This window comes from Pygoscelis adeliae, unplaced genomic scaffold (genome assembly GCF_000699105.1).
Source record: "Pygoscelis adeliae isolate BGI_AS28 unplaced genomic scaffold, ASM69910v1 Scaffold280, whole genome shotgun sequence".
Classification (NCBI taxonomy): domain Eukaryota; kingdom Metazoa; phylum Chordata; class Aves; order Sphenisciformes; family Spheniscidae; genus Pygoscelis; species Pygoscelis adeliae.
Window position 1 is genome coordinate 486,711 of NW_008823944.1, and position 17,172 is coordinate 503,882.

General features: G+C 37.1%; 1 protein-coding gene across 7 annotated transcripts in view; it reads left to right on the top strand.

The window, feature by feature from the left end:
• CLASP2 (cytoplasmic linker associated protein 2) overlaps positions 1 to 17,172 on the top strand; it is a 151,934-nt gene that overhangs the window by 45,683 nt on the left and 89,079 nt on the right. For all 7 annotated transcript variants that reach the window (XM_009320963.1, XM_009320939.1, XM_009320946.1 and 4 more), the window contains exon 8: positions 13,773 to 13,919. In XM_009320963.1, coding sequence (XP_009319238.1) covers positions 13,773 to 13,919 — 147 coding nt within the window. The remainder of the gene's footprint in view (positions 1 to 13,772; positions 13,920 to 17,172) is intronic.

The following is a 17,172-nucleotide window of genomic DNA, read 5'->3' on the forward strand; positions in this document are numbered from 1 at the left end:
GCCGGGCGATGCCCTCCGGTGAGGGGGAAGGCGGGCCGCCGGGCTCCGCTCCTCTTCTTCCGCCTCCCAAAGCGAGGTTTGACTGCATTAAGTGTGTTAAGTCTCCCGTATGGCAGGTTGACATCTTACCCTGACGTAGTTGGCTTCCGCCGGAGTCCGTCGCTGCGGGGTGGTGCGTGCAGCTGGAGGGTGCCTCGGGCACCGAGCGTAGCAGCTCCAGTCTTTTTTTTAAATTTTAACCGTGCATGGATTTCTGGGATGGTCCGTGATCCGAATTATTTACAACGCTGGCAGCTTCCACTCTGCGTTTTTATGTTGGCATTCTGTTTACCCCTCTTGTCTCAGTGCTACTTGTGTTAGCCAGCTCTGTAAGATAAGACTGAATTTACTATACCGCTTTGTAAACAAGCGTATGTTAATCTGCGCTGTTTCGTGAAGAAATTTATAGCAATTCAGTGTAGCCATAAAAGTGCCTTGCTTCTAGGGCTAGAAATATGTATTTATGAAAGACACGGGATGTTACTCCGTTTCCTTCACTGCACAGTGTATTGTTACACAAACCAATGGAAAGTAGGTCAGTAAAGTGATACAGACTATATTGCTATGTTTTGATTAAAAACTGGACATACGGTTTACCTTTATCACATCTCTTGGTTTTGCGTGACAGACAGGTACTTTGAGCTTAATAACTTGATGACTTTCTATATATGCATTATTATTTTCAGAGAAACTTGAGAAGTGTTTACTTGACGTGCAGCAAGTTTAGGAATGTAGTTGGACGGCTGTGTTTTTACAAATGATTATATATATAGTTTTAAATAACATTAAGGAAGATGGTCTTGTAAAGATCACGTACTTAGATTAAGGTGAATCTTTTATCTGAATTTGCTAAAACTTTGGTAGTAACAGTCCTGAGAGAGACCTTTTCTTAAGGTGTCCTGAAATATATGTTTTTCACTTAGTTCTTTGATACGTTAGAGACTGAAAGAGATAGTCTGTGTGACCAGAACAGTGAAATTAAGGCCGGACTATATAGTTTAAAAAAATTCAGGCAGTTCTCTGATGTTTGTATTTTTGTTTGTCATCTGCAAGATGCAAGGGAAATCGTGGTCTTTGTAGAACTGAACATGTAGTAAGCTCTTTCTTGTTGAGATTTTTTTTCTAGGAATGTTTTTCTTCATCTTTGTTAACTTCCTGTGAAGCAACACAGTTCTTCATGGTGTAAACATGGATTGTGGTAACTCGCAGATTAAGGATGCAAGTTGTAGCATGTTAAGAAATAACTGTATTCTCTAGGCAAAGCCATAGGATTTTTGTGGTTCTCTAATGGTTGAGGTTTATAAAGTGAGGGTGGTTGTGGAGCTCTCTTCTGTATAATTTAATTCATCATTAACAAAGGCACTAAGAACAAAGTACTGTTCGGGCAGTCAGCTGACATTCTGTGTAGGAGCTTTGAGCAGTAATGCCAGATACAATTAACTGTGTAGGATGATTATGTAGCTGTTGGTCTCTCTTAAAACTACTGCTTACCACATTTACAAGGAATTCAGTCTTCTGATGTTGTGTTATGAAACTGCTAGGGAAAACAAAACCTTAGTTACTATTGAGAAAACTTTCTGATCTTTTTTCAGAATTCAGTGTAGGTTTTGCCATGGTCTTCTGTTTTGCAAATATCCTGTACATTCTCCTAATATATGTAACATAGAAGAAACAATCTGGTTTGAGGTTAGTGATACTGAAGCCTTTGAGAAATGTCTTTTCTTAGCAAAATGTCACTTTGTTGTGGCCAGTATGTATGTTTAACTTATTATTTGTAAGGCTATGCTGATTTTCTGGAAGGTGTTGTGCAGATACTTCAGAGAACAGATTTTTTTTTATTTCATTTGGTTTGCTCACTTAATCGGCCTAGATATGTTACAAAATTGCATGGAGTATGTTTGGAAATGTTATACAGAGGTGGTAATTTCAACATTTTATCTTGAATGCAAGACACTGGTTTATTGTAACCTTTTGGAATTTTTTTCAGTTTTCTTGAGCACAAGCAGAACTGTAAATAAAATGTGGTGCTTAACAGTTGAATCTTAATCTGATTTCTCAAGTAAAGATTAAAGGGAAGAGCCAGATTTTCTGTTTGCCCCCATGTTAACTGTCTCAAGCTCTCCAATCTTTTGTTGGAAGACTGTAGAGAAAAAAAAATAGTACTGTGTTTGTGGCCCAGCAAACAATTGGACTGTTACTTCTACTGTACTGAATGCGCGCCAGTGGGAAAGCATGCACTATCTCAGTCTTAAAGGCATTTCACATACTTGTGTGAATTTAGGTCTGTGTTTGACCTACAAGCTGTGTTCTGAGGCTGCTGAGGAAAACTGGTCAGGAACCATTCCTCGCTCTGGATGTCTTGTTCTGTGGAGAGGGTAATACGTTTCTGCCCTTATCTGTTGACAACCAGATCAGGGTGTTTAGGAGGTCGCTAACAGAATTGCAGCGCAGCACATGGCATTGTGCATTCTCTTCAGGGTTTGTAATTCAGTGGCTTCCGTCAGTGCGTTCTCACCTTGTTGTCAGTCTGTGCTATGCTACTTTGTTATTTCGTGGGTAAGGGACTGTCTTGCTCCCAGTTAAACAAGGTAATTAGAATAAGGGCAAAATTATCTGCCTAAAACTATGAGGAGCCATGAAGGGAAGATTAGACGTAGGTTTTCTTAAGATGTACTAAACGTATTGCGGTACCAGACATAAGGTATTTGAGGGCTATCTAAAAGCATATAATCAGCTTTGTAAGAGGACATATTTGGTGCACACATTTGTTGGACTAGTATATACTAAGTATGCTCTTTTGAATCGTATAATGAATGAGATAAATCTACTTCTTTATTTATTAGTGGATTTTTATTTAAATGGCGTACAATGTAATGATGTTTCATGACTTTTAAGCACTTGTCAGATTTCAGATGATAAAACATATGTGACTGGTTTATGAATAGGAATTATATCTTACTACATATGCATATCAAATTATGGGTTTTGTCTTCTTTCAGAATACTTCATTAATGTATGCGTGGTCCTAGAGCACGAGAACAATTATATTCCATTTCCTGGTGTTCTTCTGAGGGAAGGCTGTCTTCCTAAGTATTTAATCTGATTAGCAGTTTCTGTAAAATGTGGGTGCTGTACAGCTTTAATATTTTACTTTTGACTGAAAAAAAGATTGGAAATATTAAAGGTACAGAGACTATAGTGATGTTTGAGACATTAGCTTGATTTAAAATATATATATAATTGTAGTGCACATGCATTTCTGATGTGTATTTCTGATTTTCTTTTCCTCTGGTAGGAATGAGGAGGCTTTTTAAACCAACAGTCCTGTGAATGGTGATAATAAAGCAATTACTACACTGGCCTAGAAATTGGGCAGGATGTAACTGTGGTGCTTTGTACCATTCAGAGCTGTTTCCTGGGGAAAAAAAAATACAGATAGTAGAAGAAGTTTTTTCTGGGGAATAGAAATGCATTGCTTGTTCCCTTTTCTGTTCTTCTTTGGGCCTGTTTTTTTTTAACATGCTGACTGCGCCTGCACTGGCTCCTTTCCCTGTAATGGCTCTGCACCCCTCTTCGTCCGTTATTAGCAGTTGGTGGGCACATTGGATTGAGAAATGGCTTTACTCACTGTGTCTGAGAAAGGAAGGACAGATACTGTGAGTTGGAATTTGATTGCTGTTCTGAACCAAACCAGTGCAAAGCTTCTTTTCACGGTAAGGTCATATGCTACTCCCAGTGATTAACATAGATTCTGAGTAGTGTTTTGTCTATAAAGTGCACGTACCGTTGCTAATAGCAGTAAAAGAACAGTAGGACAGTGAAACAACTGAGTGGGAGAGGGAGGGAATGTGTAAACAAGCCAAGGGCTATATGAAAAGGCACAGTTTCTACTTAGAGAATGGATGAATACAGTAAGGTTCAACATTGATGTGAATAAAAAAAATCATTTAAGGAGAAGTATGCAACCTGGAGCATTTGTTACTTAAAAAACAAAGCTGCAGACGTATGACAAACACAGTTATTTTCTTAAAACCAGCATAGATTCTAGAGTGATAACTGCACTTGGTTTTTTTTTTTTAAATATTCTAGAATAACTACAAGGAAGTTTTGTCTTCCTGTTTCTAAATGACATTTTTAAAGTGTCAGGGAATTTTTGGTGTTCAGTTCTGGGGAGCTTGTGGGTGGTGATGGTGGTGGTTGTTTTCATTAAATGTGAAATGCCAGTCCACTAAAAAGACTTCCAGATACGTTTAATCTGGCATCCAAGAGTGTTGGTTGCTTTTGGAGTCTGTTTCCATTTGTTTTTAAGAACAAGTTACATAAGAAAAAAAAAAAAAATCCTTTGGTGTTTCAGTTTATATCCTTGTTTTGAAATGTCTTTGATTATTCCAGACTATTGCTAATAGTCTGGATATTACAGTTTTTTTCTTCTTTTTAAAAAAGGTGCATTTTGAAAAAAGCAAATAACCATTTCATGGTTACTGGTTTAAAGTTTCTCTGGTACAGCTTCACATGTGTTTATTTGATGTGCAAATTCGTCTGTTCAACTAAGAAAGCCCTCAAAATTATGGGTATTTGGAGCCTGAGGAAAGGTGAGGAGAAGCAATGAAGATGTAGAACAAAGCTCTTAACAGCCTGCAGAAGAAACTTACTTTCTTCAACTTGGATATTTTTGCTTTCATCAAATGTCAAGAGCTCCATGATGTTCTGTGGTCACCTAAACAATTAACAGGAGTAGAGTTATATTTGACGAAATATCCTTTTATCATTATGGATTGTTTTGTGTGTTGACCTGATAAAAGTCCTTTGGTCAAACAACTTACACGATACGAGGTTTGCTATTGAACTTAAAGGTCAAAAGCATTTCTGTGTAGATTGTTTTTGTCTAAAATATCTTTGCGGTGCTGAGTTGATTTTTGCAAACTACTTAGAAACACTGAGGGAAGCAGTCAGTATGTATTATTTTGGGATTGGATGATGTCCTCACAAAAGAAGAGGAGAAATGGCAGCTACTAAAGCTGCCTAGCTATATACCAGACACTTCAGATCTTCCAGATCTGATGTGAGTTTTTTAGCTTCTTGTAAGAAGTCCAGTTTGAGGAGAGTCTCTCCTCTAAAAACCACAGGTATTGTCACCTACAGTGAAGGTGCAGCATTGAGAGTAAATTAAAGATAATTTGCCATAATTTCTTGATCTCCACTTCTGAATATGCGAGGTAGAGAACAGGTTGGTCAGTGAGCTCAGACCATTAACAACCCCTTTTATTTTGTGCTGTGGTGTGCACATTTTTGTGTCAGAGATTAATATTATTTTCTAATTCCTGAACTACAGGGATTTAAAGTAAAAATGTAGAGACACCTATTTTTCTAAATTATCTGCTGTGTGTTCATATTACACTTTCTGCCTCTAGGACCTGTGTTTTATTTGTAAAATCTGCCTTGCTGTTTTACGTTTTCAATGTACAGATTGAGTTTAACACACAGAAATTTGCCACACTAAAAAGTAATGCAAGTGTTTGCTACTGAAATAATTTCTCTGATGATAGAAGTAAATTTGTCACTGTCAGCCTCTAATAGTAAATCACAATTTAAGCTCACTGTTTGTAAACCTTCTTATTGATATTATATGATACATAATACATGGCCCTTTGCTATCACACATACATGTGATGTATGTTAAAGGTAAATGGACATGGTCCTTATGTTTGCCTCTCTTACCTTTGCTGTGATGTAATTGATAGTTTGAGAAATCAAATCATTAAACTCTTTAAATGTTTCTGTGTAAATGAATTACGTTTTGGAAATGCCACGAACGGTTTCTTCCTCAATGGATATCAGTTGTTTGATTGACTTAGCTACAGATACTAAAATCATGGTCCTTAAATACATCGATGATGCTAGTCATATTATTGTAATTTATGGATAATGGATTCTAAATATAACATGTTTTCATATTAAATGTATTGGTTTTAAAATAGGTTATTAGATTCACTGAAGAAAATACTGGTACTGTATCTACATCAAGTAGATGCTTGATGTACAAGCAAAGAAAATTTGTGAAGAAAGGAATGAAATGACTTCTGGAGCCTAGTAATGAAGACAGTAATGAAACCAGGCCTACTGAGCAAAGACTAGCTGTTGAGTTACAGAATATTTTAAAGGTGAATAGCAGGGTTTATACTTCAAGAAAATATTTGAAGTGATAGCTTTTTTAGTGGGCAACTTAAGCATCAGAGTGAAGTGTTAAGCCAAAAATGAGGTCTGAATTCGGACAGGCTACAACAGTTAAATAAACCATAACTTCTGATACAAATGATGAGTCTCTTTTGTGGCTCACAGATTTATCAGGCATCAAGTAAAAATTCTCTTCAAGCCTTTAATTTTTTTGGGGTTATTACTATTTTAAGTGAACTACCTAATTTCATTTTAATCAGTGTCTGGATAGATAGCAATCTTGATTGCTTCAGAAGTTACTGCCCTTCTCAGCTTCTAACATTTCATAGGAGAGCAAAACACCCATGCTGAGGTAGCATATCTTACTTTGTGCTAAAACAGGAGTATTCCCATCAGTTTCTGTGTTACAGCTACTGAGTCAACCTATTGACTCAGTTGCTTTGAGTAGCATTTGGGAAAAGTATAACAAAGGAAAGTCCAATTGCAAGAATTTAAAACTGATTAAAGGAATGTTTTATTTATTTTAACAAATTTAACTGGACTGTGGAAATAATTTTACAGATACTGCAAAGGTAAAAAATATAGCAAGATTTGCAGAAACTGTCTTCAACTTTAATAGGTAAAAATGAGAAAATAACTTAAGTTTAAAGGAGATATTCCAGAACTAGAAATTGGGATGAAGCTTTGCTTGGGAGCAAAAATAGCTCAATTGTGTATTCTGGCTTGTTGCAGCTTTGTTTGAAACCTGTATTTAAATCTTGTCTTTCAGCCAGACAGTAGTAAGATGAACTGTAAGACTAGCTTTTCTTTGAGGTCAGGAAAATACTACTGGAATATGTTATATTTTTTCTGAATTAATCTTTTCTGAACATATTCCTTCATGAAGCTATTGAGGAAGATGGGATAAATTATTAGTATCATTAGAATAAGCCTGTAAGAAATGTGGCTAATTATTGTGACAAGTGCCATTGCCACTCCTAAATATTTCTTTTCTAAAGTCTCTTCTTTGCAGTTTTCCCTTCTTCTCTTTTGCCCTATTCATTTAGATTAATGTTTAAAAAAAAAAACAGAACAACAAGAAAAAGGCACATCTGGTGCGAGCCTCTGTAACACACTGTGAATGTGCTGTAGCTGATCAATGGAATGTAGGAGAGCTGTACTCTGCTTTGCTTGTTGAAAAGTTAGGGGAACTTTATCAGAATTTGAGATTGGATCAACAGCATAAATTTAACCGATAAATATTTGCCTCATTCCTGTCGCTGACTGCTGCTCCTTGTGCTTGCTGCCTTTTTTATTCTTTTTTTAAAGGCACTAGTCCACTGGAACTGCCTGAAAAACTAGCATGTGAAGGAATATGTTTGGCTTCACAATTGGCTTTACTACCTTGGGGTTTTTTTGAACCAAGTTGTATTATTTAGCTACTTTTGTCATTGGTATTTTTTATCCCCCCACCCCCTTGAGGTTACAGTGGAAAAAGGAGTCTCTTTTGGTACGAGTTTTAGCTTTTGCTGATGAGCATCAGAATATGTTGCACAGAACATGAGAACCGTTTGCCAGCACTGAATCATAGGTACAGTTGCCTCCTTCGGGAATGCAAAGAGAAACAGGAGGTACCATGAAGTAAAGTTAAACCCATCAGTAAGTGCCTCATGTTACTTCTGTCACTACACTCCGTCGTCTTCTGAAGAACCATGCTCCATCATTGTGGGAAGCGGATTTTTGTTTTTGAATGAGAATTTGTGTCCTAATGGTTCAAGATCCCTCTACCTGCTTTGGCACAGGGACAATGCCCAGGAATTATGCCTTTACGGTAGATCTAAAGCATCTTGGGTGTGATTCAGCTGCCTAGACATAGGCATCTAACGCCACTTGAGGTGCCTTGCAGTATCCACACTAGCCACACGGAGCAAAGAAGTGTGACACGAGACCTGCAAGAGATCTGTGCCCTTCTAGAATGTCACCTGGCGGCCAGACAGGATACCTAGGACTGTCTAAACTGGTTTTAGATGGCTGTGCTTAGGCAAATGAATCCTGTCCTTTGTGTCAGGACAAACAGATTCGGGCTGTATGGAATGCCCAATGTGTAAGGGATAAAGTGCTCCCTAAATGATGTGGGGCATTGGCTTGAAGTATGGATTAGAAGGATCAACCAACCTGATGCATCTGTAGTGCTTGCAGCTTCATTTTCATGCTTGACAGAAATTGTTGTAGGCTGCACCGCTTCAGCTGGAATTGAGCTAACAACACAGTCCCAGATGTTCCAAGTAATTGATGCAGTCTATGTTTGTAAATCACTGAAGGGAGACTGGCAGTCGGTGTCTTGGTAGGCGCAGGATGTGGGAGTGACTTGGGAAATGTAAGGAGTTTATCTCCTTGTCATTGTTTTGCTTGGGCACGAATTTACAATCATATCATTATAAACAGTTTGCTGTGTGAAAGAGGAACTGTTAGCAGTAGTTCAAAAACATTTAGTATCTGTTAGCAATACTTGAAAAGAAAATGGATATAGGAAGGGCACGTTTTTAACAAAAGTCAAAGTTTAAAAGCAATTTTATTAAAGATACTATGTTCTCTGGTTCGACTGTCGTCGATCTACTGTAAATACTGCAAGTTGGTATTTACAACCCTAGTAGCAGATACGTAGTTAGATATGTAAGATCTCGATGCTGATACAGTATTGAGATTTGCCTTTATGGACAGCTTTAGTTCAGTGTTACTGCAGGGGATCCATCCCCCCGGTGGTGTTACCTGGGGATCTGCTTTAGGATCAGTTAACTTCTGAGTGGCTGCTTCTGAGTAGCATGAGTAGAATATATATCTTCTATTTCTACAGCCGTGTAGAAGATAATATATTTCTTTCTTCTGTTTTTGACTGTGACTTACAAAATGTTAAATATTAAACATCACATTAATTCTGTGAATCTTAAGACCAGCTAAGGCAAAAGCTTGAGTTGCAGTAACAATAAATACATTTTAATTTAATTTTCTTTAAAAATTCCTTTTCTCTCTAGATATGAAAAGTCCTAGAGTCTCCTTTGTCCCGGAATACATCTGTAATTACCCTTATTGCTTTATAGCCAAATTGCAGTAAATAGGTTGCTTAGAAGTTTTTAGCATTGGGAGTACCAGAATGTTCTTTGAGTATCAAGTTTGATTGTAAATGCTTATTCTTTGATATCTCTGAATACTTTAAAAGACGGATACTACATATTTGTAATCTGGCCCCCAATAGTAATGCCACAAGGCACAAAGATATCACATTATCTTTTAGTTATTTTTAGTGCAAATGGCATAGAATTTAATATTTAAACCTTTGTGATGGTTCAGAATTTTGGTCTGTGTTTCTAATTGAACAGCTGCATCTGTATTTAATCTTAGAATAACTTTGCTAAACCCCAAGTTTTGAAAGTGTGGTAAACTCTAGGGTCTGATGTGTCATACAGGTTGGATTGGTGGCTTTTTTACTGGAACCATTCTTTTGACTCCTCTGAAACGTTTTGTAGAAACGTACACCAGTTCATTGATACCGATTCACTTGCTGCATGGTACCTGCAGAACACTCCTCTGCGGTACAGATCTCCTTCTTCTATTGGAAGAGAAAACTTCTAATGCTCGGAAGTTGAATTTTGTGTTTCTAGCTTTCTGAATATAAGAACACCCTTTTCTTGAGTTTTCTTTTTTTTTTTTTTTTTTTGCTGCTCGTCCGGTTTCTTAGAGCTTTCGGCAATACTAGATTCCAAGCTCTTTGCTGTGGGGTGTGCTTACCTCCAAAACTCTTCTTACCCATTGTGATGTAAAATGAAGATACCGAGTACAAGAACAATCTTATGAGATTTAACTGAGGTTCAGTGTCTTCCATCAATTGTGTTTTTTGTTTAAGACGTTCTGTACATTGCTAGCAATTCATACAGCTTTTTATTCCTGTTTTTAGTAGCTTAGAGCTTTGTTGTAAAATGCTGTTTAGATAGAGCTTTCTCAGCTGTCAGGTGTATTTGCATATGTAAAGTTTGATACACTGAAAGCGTTGTTTGGCCTTCAGAATTACCTAGAATGAAAATTATCTAGCCATTCGAGAATGAAAAAGTGTTTGCATCCTTCAGATAGATTTGTTTTGAAATATCAATTCTATTTGGGCTTTTCTGACTTCTGTTGTAGAAATTAATTTTGTTTGCAGACTGCATGGAACTACCATTACAGTCACAGTTTGATACTGACAGTACAACTGTCGTCACACTCTGCATGTTGGCAGTCAGGAGCTCCAGCCCTGGTCCATTGGCTAGCCAAAGGCACGTAGTAAACAAGTTTGGCTCAGCTGGCTTGAGCAGAACTGCACCTTGATTATACCCTGTGGAGTAACGGTTATACCTTGAGCTGCGGTTCTGTATGCTGACGTATATGGAAGTGCTTTTATAAGAGATACAAACAAGCGTATTGTTGCGCGTGAGTAAGAGCACATGGAAAGCAGATCATACTGGAAGCAAATACGATGCTTTTGTTTCATTAACTGCTATAAATACAGGCTCTGGGTTTCAGATCTTCATGAATACTGTTAAGCATCTTTCTGAAAATGGAATGTCCCTAAAGATCAATTGGGGTTACGTTGTTAATAGAGCCTGGGGAAATAAAAGTGTAAAAGCCCAAAAGGGTGGAGAAAACCTCTGGTTTCTGTAAAGACGGTACAAAATTTTCCTGCTCATGTTTATTTAAAAACAAACAACCCCACAACAGAAGAAATTCAACTGCGTTATCACTTTAGCCTTAAAAGAATTAAAAAAGATCCTTTTCACCTGTTAATTTTATACGTTTATGGTACTGTGCTGTAATTTTGGAACACTTCTAGTGACTGTACTTTAATTTTTAACTTATTTTAACATAAATCATGGAAAGTCCAGTTAAGAACGCCCACGTATCAGTACTTAAGATCAGTTCTATGTTTCTCAAAAATACTTACACATTTTAAAATAAGAAGAATGTATTTTAAAAGCTAGGGTTTTTTGTGGACTAAGAAACTGCATGAAAATATTTCATAGTGTAGGTTTTTAATCCACTGTTAACAATGTTTTAAATGTATGAAAAAAATATTCTCTAACTAGGCAAAGCAATTTGACCGTGTTACCAAAACAGTTGTTTAATATATCATCCTATAATTTACACAGTGTGCCAGTAGCTGGGAATGTTTGGGTCTGCATTTTTCTGAAATTCTATTTTGGGATTGAGCAGTAACTTCTACAGTTCTCCATCGTCAATACTCCATAATGAATAGCTTGGTAAGAATAAAATTAATTTATCTGAGCCTTTGGTTCCTGAAGTATACTGTTGTTTGAGCTTGTTTAGGTTTTCCTTGATTAGGAGTTTTTGCATAAATGAGCAAAATGCTCACTACTATTTTTAAAATAGTGCTGCAAATAACTTTTTTTTTTCCCCCAAAGGCTTCTTGCGCAATATTTGTGTATCAATCCTGCATTGTATTGCTGTTGGATAGTAACATGAAAGTCTAGCCTGTTTCATTATTAAACAAAAAAAAATGCAGCAACAAAAACATTTTTATTTGAAAAGCATGTTTTTCACTTTTAATCAGTTTTTATAATAGCATATTCATGTTGCAGTGTTGATCTTTTCATGCTGTTTAAAGATCTGCAAGATATTTCTTAATGCTATTTTAAAATTACCTGTAATGTTGCAGGTATCCTAGATATGAACCGTTACTATTTACGCTTCTGTTACAGTCTTTAGTTCATTGCACTTAATCTGGCATTTGGATTAGTGGTTTTCCCTGCTCAAAAATCTTGATGTCTGGTTCTATTTAAAATACTAAGAGTAAAAGCATCAGGAATCAAAATGTGTTCTGCCTCAGCCTGTATGCTGAGTGGGAGTGCTGTTTCCATGGCAACACACAGGATAGTGGGGGGGGAGGCTGATGCCTTTTCCCCGATTCTGAGAGTTTACATATCCAAACACGATTATTCTTAGCAAGATTCTCTTAAAAATCAGTGTTTGTAGGAAAGAACGAAATAATGTTAGTGAAAATTGTCGAGATACAAACCACCACAAGAAACGTCTGGATGTTTCTTCTTTAATCATGAAGATTTGTTAGTGCAACACGCAGCTTTTTGCTAATGCTAGAAAAATGTACTAACCATAGCAGCAGTGATCTCGGACATGTTAAACGAGGGGTGTTCCAGCGTTTGATGGTGCTGTAAATGCTGTTGGACAAAACCTTGCTTCACCCTTTTAATGAAAGCTGCCTTCCTTTGGGAGGCTATATTATTAAATATAGTTGACATTTCACTGGGAGCAAGTTCTGAATAAGCAAAGGGTAAATAGTCACCGTTCCAGAGATGACAAAGCTTTGCAATTAATTTTATTTTTTTTAGAAATGGCAGGTTTTACAGCAGGTAATATGCTAAATTGGTCTTCCATTACTGTAGTGCAGCTGTCTCTCAGCCTCGCCCATTTTATTTATTACAGGAACCATAGGCTGATATGTTTTCCGTGCTCAAGCTTATAGATAAATCCTTCTTCCCTAAGTGGATTGAGAAACCATTACGTTCTACTGTTGGAATATGTTGGGGTTTTTCTTTGAAGGCTGAATATTTTGTATGAGGCTATTTTATTTAGTCATTAGAGGTGAATTTCTTTCTTGATTAAAAATACACAAACCTGAAATTACAGGAAAGAGAAGTGCAAACCCCAGAGTACTGTCTGTCTGTCTGATTTTTTTAATGAAGGATTGGAATAGTGGCAAATACCATGTGTGGGAATGAATTTATTTGCATGGAGAATTTTCACCTTTTCCTCTGGCGGTGGCTCCCAGAAGATGATGTCACCTTGCAGCTCATTGGTTGTGCGGCACCTAGTGCGGGGAAGGGAGAGAAAGATGCCGGCACAAATCTCAGTGGTGGATCTAGGGTGTTTGCGAGCAGTTTTTGATAGAATCTTTGATTAGTATTGAGAATTTACTGCGTGTGGCCATGTGAGGTGCTGGGTCCGTCCTAGGGTGAGGGGATTGAAGAGCTATCAGAGGAATGAGGCGGCTGATCTGCAAGAGGATCTGTGATTGTAAGTTGAAAAAATCTGGGTGGAAGAGACAGGGAGTGCTGGTTAGACACATTGTGGGAGGATGTGTAGCAGAAAATGCATGCATGAGTAAAAGAAGAAAAGGGAGAAGCGTTTGTCTTTGGTAGACTGGAATGATAAAAATTATATAAAGGGCTTTCCTTTGGGGAAAATATTCAGAAATGGGCAAAATTTTCAATCTCTGCTAAGATATTTTCCCTTTGTGGGAATGAATGTGTAGGATTCATTTTTATGTTCAGTTTTACAGTGGTTAATTATGAAGGCAAAATAATATTTTGTAAGAACTTAACATGTAGAAAATGCTGTTTATTTCTCGTTGTCATTTTATTCCTAGGTCAGAGACAGAGGACAAAGTGATAAATATTTGGCTTTATTTATTCATTTTATGAAATTCTATGAAATGTGAAGCAGAATAGTTGATTAGGCAATAAATATACATCTATTCTAATAGCTGTATTTTTATTTAATGTATCCTTTTCTAGACAAAAGCTTTGATGATGAAGAGTCAGTGGATGGAAATAGGCCATCATCAGCTGCTTCAGCCTTCAAGGTTCCAGCACCTAAAAAGCCAGGAAATCCTTCAAACAGTGCAAGAAAGCCAGGATCAGCTGGTGGGCCTAAGGTTGGAGGTAACGTAAAGCTATTTAGATTCTAATCGGTGTTCCCAGAAACCTTGCCAGAGCAGGCACAAAACAGAGAACTTCGGAAGGTGATGTTTAATTCATGACTGCAGTATTTTTGCAGAGCTGAAAGCAGCAAAGGACCCTGTTTTACGTAATTATTCATATGTAAAGGTGTGTGCATGTCTGTCTGTTTTTGTGAATGTACATTTAGCTTATAAAGAAAGGCCTCTCGTTATAAATAAAATTAACATCTGGAGATAGCAGTTGTGTTGGTAAAATGAATATATGGGTCCTTCTGATGGAATCCACACATCGCTTACTGTATATATAAATATACTGTGAAATTCTGTAGTAGGTCTGTGTAGATGAAATTTTTACTGTAGGTCTGCGCTGTTTCACATGGCTAGAAAGGACTAGCTATCAACCATATACCTCAACAGAGGTGTATATTACACCTGAATGACTTTTATTATTATTCCTTAAACTGTCAGAGTATTGTGAAATTGGTTGTGAAAGATAAAAAACGAGGGCCAAAACCCTTGCCAGGATTTTTTTGCATGGTAGACTTCAAAGCAGTATAATGATGATGCCTACTAATTATAATCTTTGAACAGGGAAATCCGCATTTTTTTAGGGCGGGGGTAATCTAACAAAAGCAGCTGTTTACTGCTAAGGAAGTGACAGCTTTTTTGATGGTTCGTGTACACATTCAGAAAAATATATAATTAAGTGGAAGTATACCATGCTTCAGGTGTGGCTTTTTTAGGAATAATTGATTCTTTCAGTAAGGGATTTTCGTAAGAGTAAGTAATTTTTTCATGTTCCTAGTCACATAACGTTCCCTTATGTGAACTGCAAAGCAAAGATAAAATTTGAGAGAAGATACGCATGCCAGACAAGCTGCCTTAAGTATTTTCATGTTAATAAGATATAGCTATATGTTTTGACTTTTTATTGTTTTTCTAATGTGATCTTCAGAATTCCTAATAAATTGAAAAGATTCCCATAGGGCGGGATCAACACTGCCAGCGTATAACTCAAAATTGATAGCAGTATGAATCAGAAAGTACCACCTAAAAGACTTCCTAAAGGAAGTTCTCTCTTGACATTGACTCTTAGTATTTATTATTATTACACGAATAAGTAATAATACTATCATCTCCTTTAACCTGAAGCATGGTGGTTTTTGCATGCAAGACTAACATATATAGTACCAGAACTGAATGCTCAGGATTCCTGTTTCTTTCAGTATGTGCTGCTTTTAATAATATTTTATTAAATATAGATTTTTTAATGTAAAATTGTTTTTACATGTAGACTTTCACTTTACATGCTCTGCAGTAAAAACACGGAGATAGAAGAGCAGGGGAAGGGAAATAAGAACAGAATAACTGCTCGACTGATTTTTTTTTTTTTCCCCAGTTTATTTAACAATTCAGGAGTAAAGGAGATTAGAAAAACCCAAAAATGATTACATTGCTTTTCCTCCTTTTCCTATATTGCCAAACTTCAAAAAATTGAAATGAAAAAATACATGGAATAAGGATAAAATCTAAGCATGCCAAAACCAGAGAACTTTGGTCATTCCTTGCTTTATACTGTCTCCTTTCAACTCTGGAAAACACTGAGGAGTGTTCACATGTGCACCTGTTTCCCCTCTTTTTTTATTCTGTCAGTATGTCTGTAGTCAGAATTTTGAAAATTTAGGATTAAATGTTTGGCTGGCCTTTATAATGTTGATTAAATTGTTCTTTGAATGCTTGTCTGTATGTGCATCTATGGCGTGGTCATACAGACTGCTCAGGTGCTGGACCATGGAGAATTTTTGCCTTAATATTTTGTAGGAAAGATGTTATGCTTTGTATTCTTCACCAAATAGCGAGAAAGTGGAAATTTGTCTTCCAGTTTTCAGTTGTTCTCGATTACTTCTAGTTTTTTCTCTTTCTGTCTACCTGGGAGAAACTTTTACAGGTCTATTAATCTGCTTGTGCACAGGTTTCTTTCATTACATATAACTATATGCTTCCTAGTTTAATTCTTCTTTGGTGGTGTGTGTGTCCATCCCTGTGTCGTTGTCGTCGTCGTCCCCCCCCCCCCGATTTTCCTTTGAGTTGACCCTCAATCTTTTCTTTTTAGCATTTTCCATATGTTACCATTGATCAGCAAGGCTATTATCGCTGTTTTTATTTTTACCAGCTAGTCTTCATTTTACTCCTGCTGCTCATTATTTGTATCTTTCAATGTTTTTCTCCATCTCCATACTTTTTTTTGAGGTTACCAATGTTTAAATTAGTTCTCTCTAGTAACAAGCTTGCTAGCAGATAGAAATGTTAAATGTCTGCACTGAGAGCCTTACCCTTCTGCATAGTATTTACAAATCCTGCATCTCCTAGCCTAATAAAGAACATTAGTGTAGATACCAAATGTTTTTCTTAAACAAGTCAAGTCATAGTCTCTTCCAGAAGTGAGGAGTTTCCCATAACGTTATTTATATGAACAATGATACTAGGTCAGACGAGGTCTATATAGTCCACTGTTCCATCTGACGGTAGTTAAAAATGGCTACTAGAGAAATGTACGTGAACAGGGCAAGTGTCTAGAAGCACATGGTCATTACAGGACAAAATGCTGGGTTTAGAGAGCTTTATTCCGCAGAGAACCATGGTCTTTGAAGCGTCCAGTTAGGGCATCCTATTCTGCTTATCTTGAGACTTCATGGATCTTTATAGCTAGAAACAAACCTTGATGCTCTTTCACATCCACTTTCTGTAGGATCTTCTTTGCAGGTGCCTAAAGGACACCTGAGATTTTTCTCCAGCCTCAAAATTGCCATCTTTATGGAGCAAATCTGTGGTTCCTGAAGTTGTCTGCTTTTGCTGATTTATTAAGGCTCTGCCATATCTTGCAGTCCCAAATCCTTCTGCTCACCACTCCATTCCAAGCCTGTATTCAGTGGGAATGTCATTTCTCACCTTGCCCTCAAAAACACTGGCCACAGGTATTTCAGGCTCATAACTGCTCACCTCACAGTTCTGCCACCTGTTGATCCTGCTTGCCTTGCAGCCTTCTCTGACTCTTTCATGTATACATGTATACATACTAAGAAGTTGCAGTTCAGCCTTGGAGGAAGAAGTAGCAGCAGCTCCATTAACTGTGTTGCTTTTTCTTTCCTTTTCACAAAAATCTCCAAAGTCAGGTCAGTGACCCACAACTGAAGCAGTCCTTCGCTGCATTTTCTTCTCTTCAGGCTTCTGTGACC